Source organism: Rhincodon typus, unplaced genomic scaffold (genome assembly GCF_021869965.1).
Source record: "Rhincodon typus isolate 14 unplaced genomic scaffold, sRhiTyp1.1 hic_rhity00000412, whole genome shotgun sequence".
NCBI classification, from domain to species: Eukaryota; Metazoa; Chordata; class Chondrichthyes; order Orectolobiformes; family Rhincodontidae; genus Rhincodon; species Rhincodon typus.
Genome location: NW_025966050.1, coordinates 64,829 through 65,442, shown reverse-complemented (window position 1 = coordinate 65,442; position 614 = coordinate 64,829). Strand labels below are relative to the sequence as shown.

At 52.6% G+C, this 614-nt stretch overlaps 1 protein-coding gene across 1 annotated transcript in view; it reads right to left on the bottom strand.

Annotated features, from left to right (window-relative positions):
* Positions 1–614, bottom strand: part of LOC109922208 (catenin delta-1-like) — an 8,705-nt gene that overhangs the window by 4,524 nt on the left and 3,567 nt on the right. Inside the window, exon 7 of the mRNA XM_020522227.2 lies at positions 503–597. Within this exon, the coding sequence (XP_020377816.2) occupies positions 503–597 (95 nt within the window). The remainder of the gene's footprint in view (positions 1–502; positions 598–614) is intronic.

The following is a 614-nucleotide window of genomic DNA, read 5'->3' as shown; positions in this document are numbered from 1 at the left end:
CCCCCTCCCTATCTCTGTAACCCCCTCCGGCCCCTACACCCCTCCCTATCCCTAACTTCCTACAACCCTTTGAAGTCTCTGCACTCCTCCGATTCCATCCTCTCAATCCTCCCCAGATTTTAATTGCTCTGTTGCTGGGGGCAGTGCTTTCAGCTGCCTCAGGTCCCAAGCTCAGGATTTCCCTTCATGAACACCCCATTGCCCAGACACTGTGCTGTCTCTGTTAACAAGCTTTTGGTCACCTTGAATTTCTCTGGATGAAGCTCACAGTTCCCTTTCGTTGTCCCAATGGCACCCCATTGCAAGATCTATACTCATGAGGATGGTGGTGTAATGAAGGCTATATGTGACATCAAAGGGGTTGCAGTGATCCTTGTCACAGAGCCCTTAATGATCCCCATGGTCTTTTCCGGTCACCCACTGCTATTTGAGCCAGGAAGGCAGGTTAGGTTAAGAGACAGAGTGGAGGGCCCTGGGTCTTAGAACACAGCCACGAACTCACCTTCAGCGGCTCTCGTTCGGAATAGTCCCCTGATCGATCAAGAGTTCGGTCCAGTGTTCGATTGCGATCCCTGTGGTCCAATGTGGAGTAAGCATCTGAGGGGGGGGGGGGG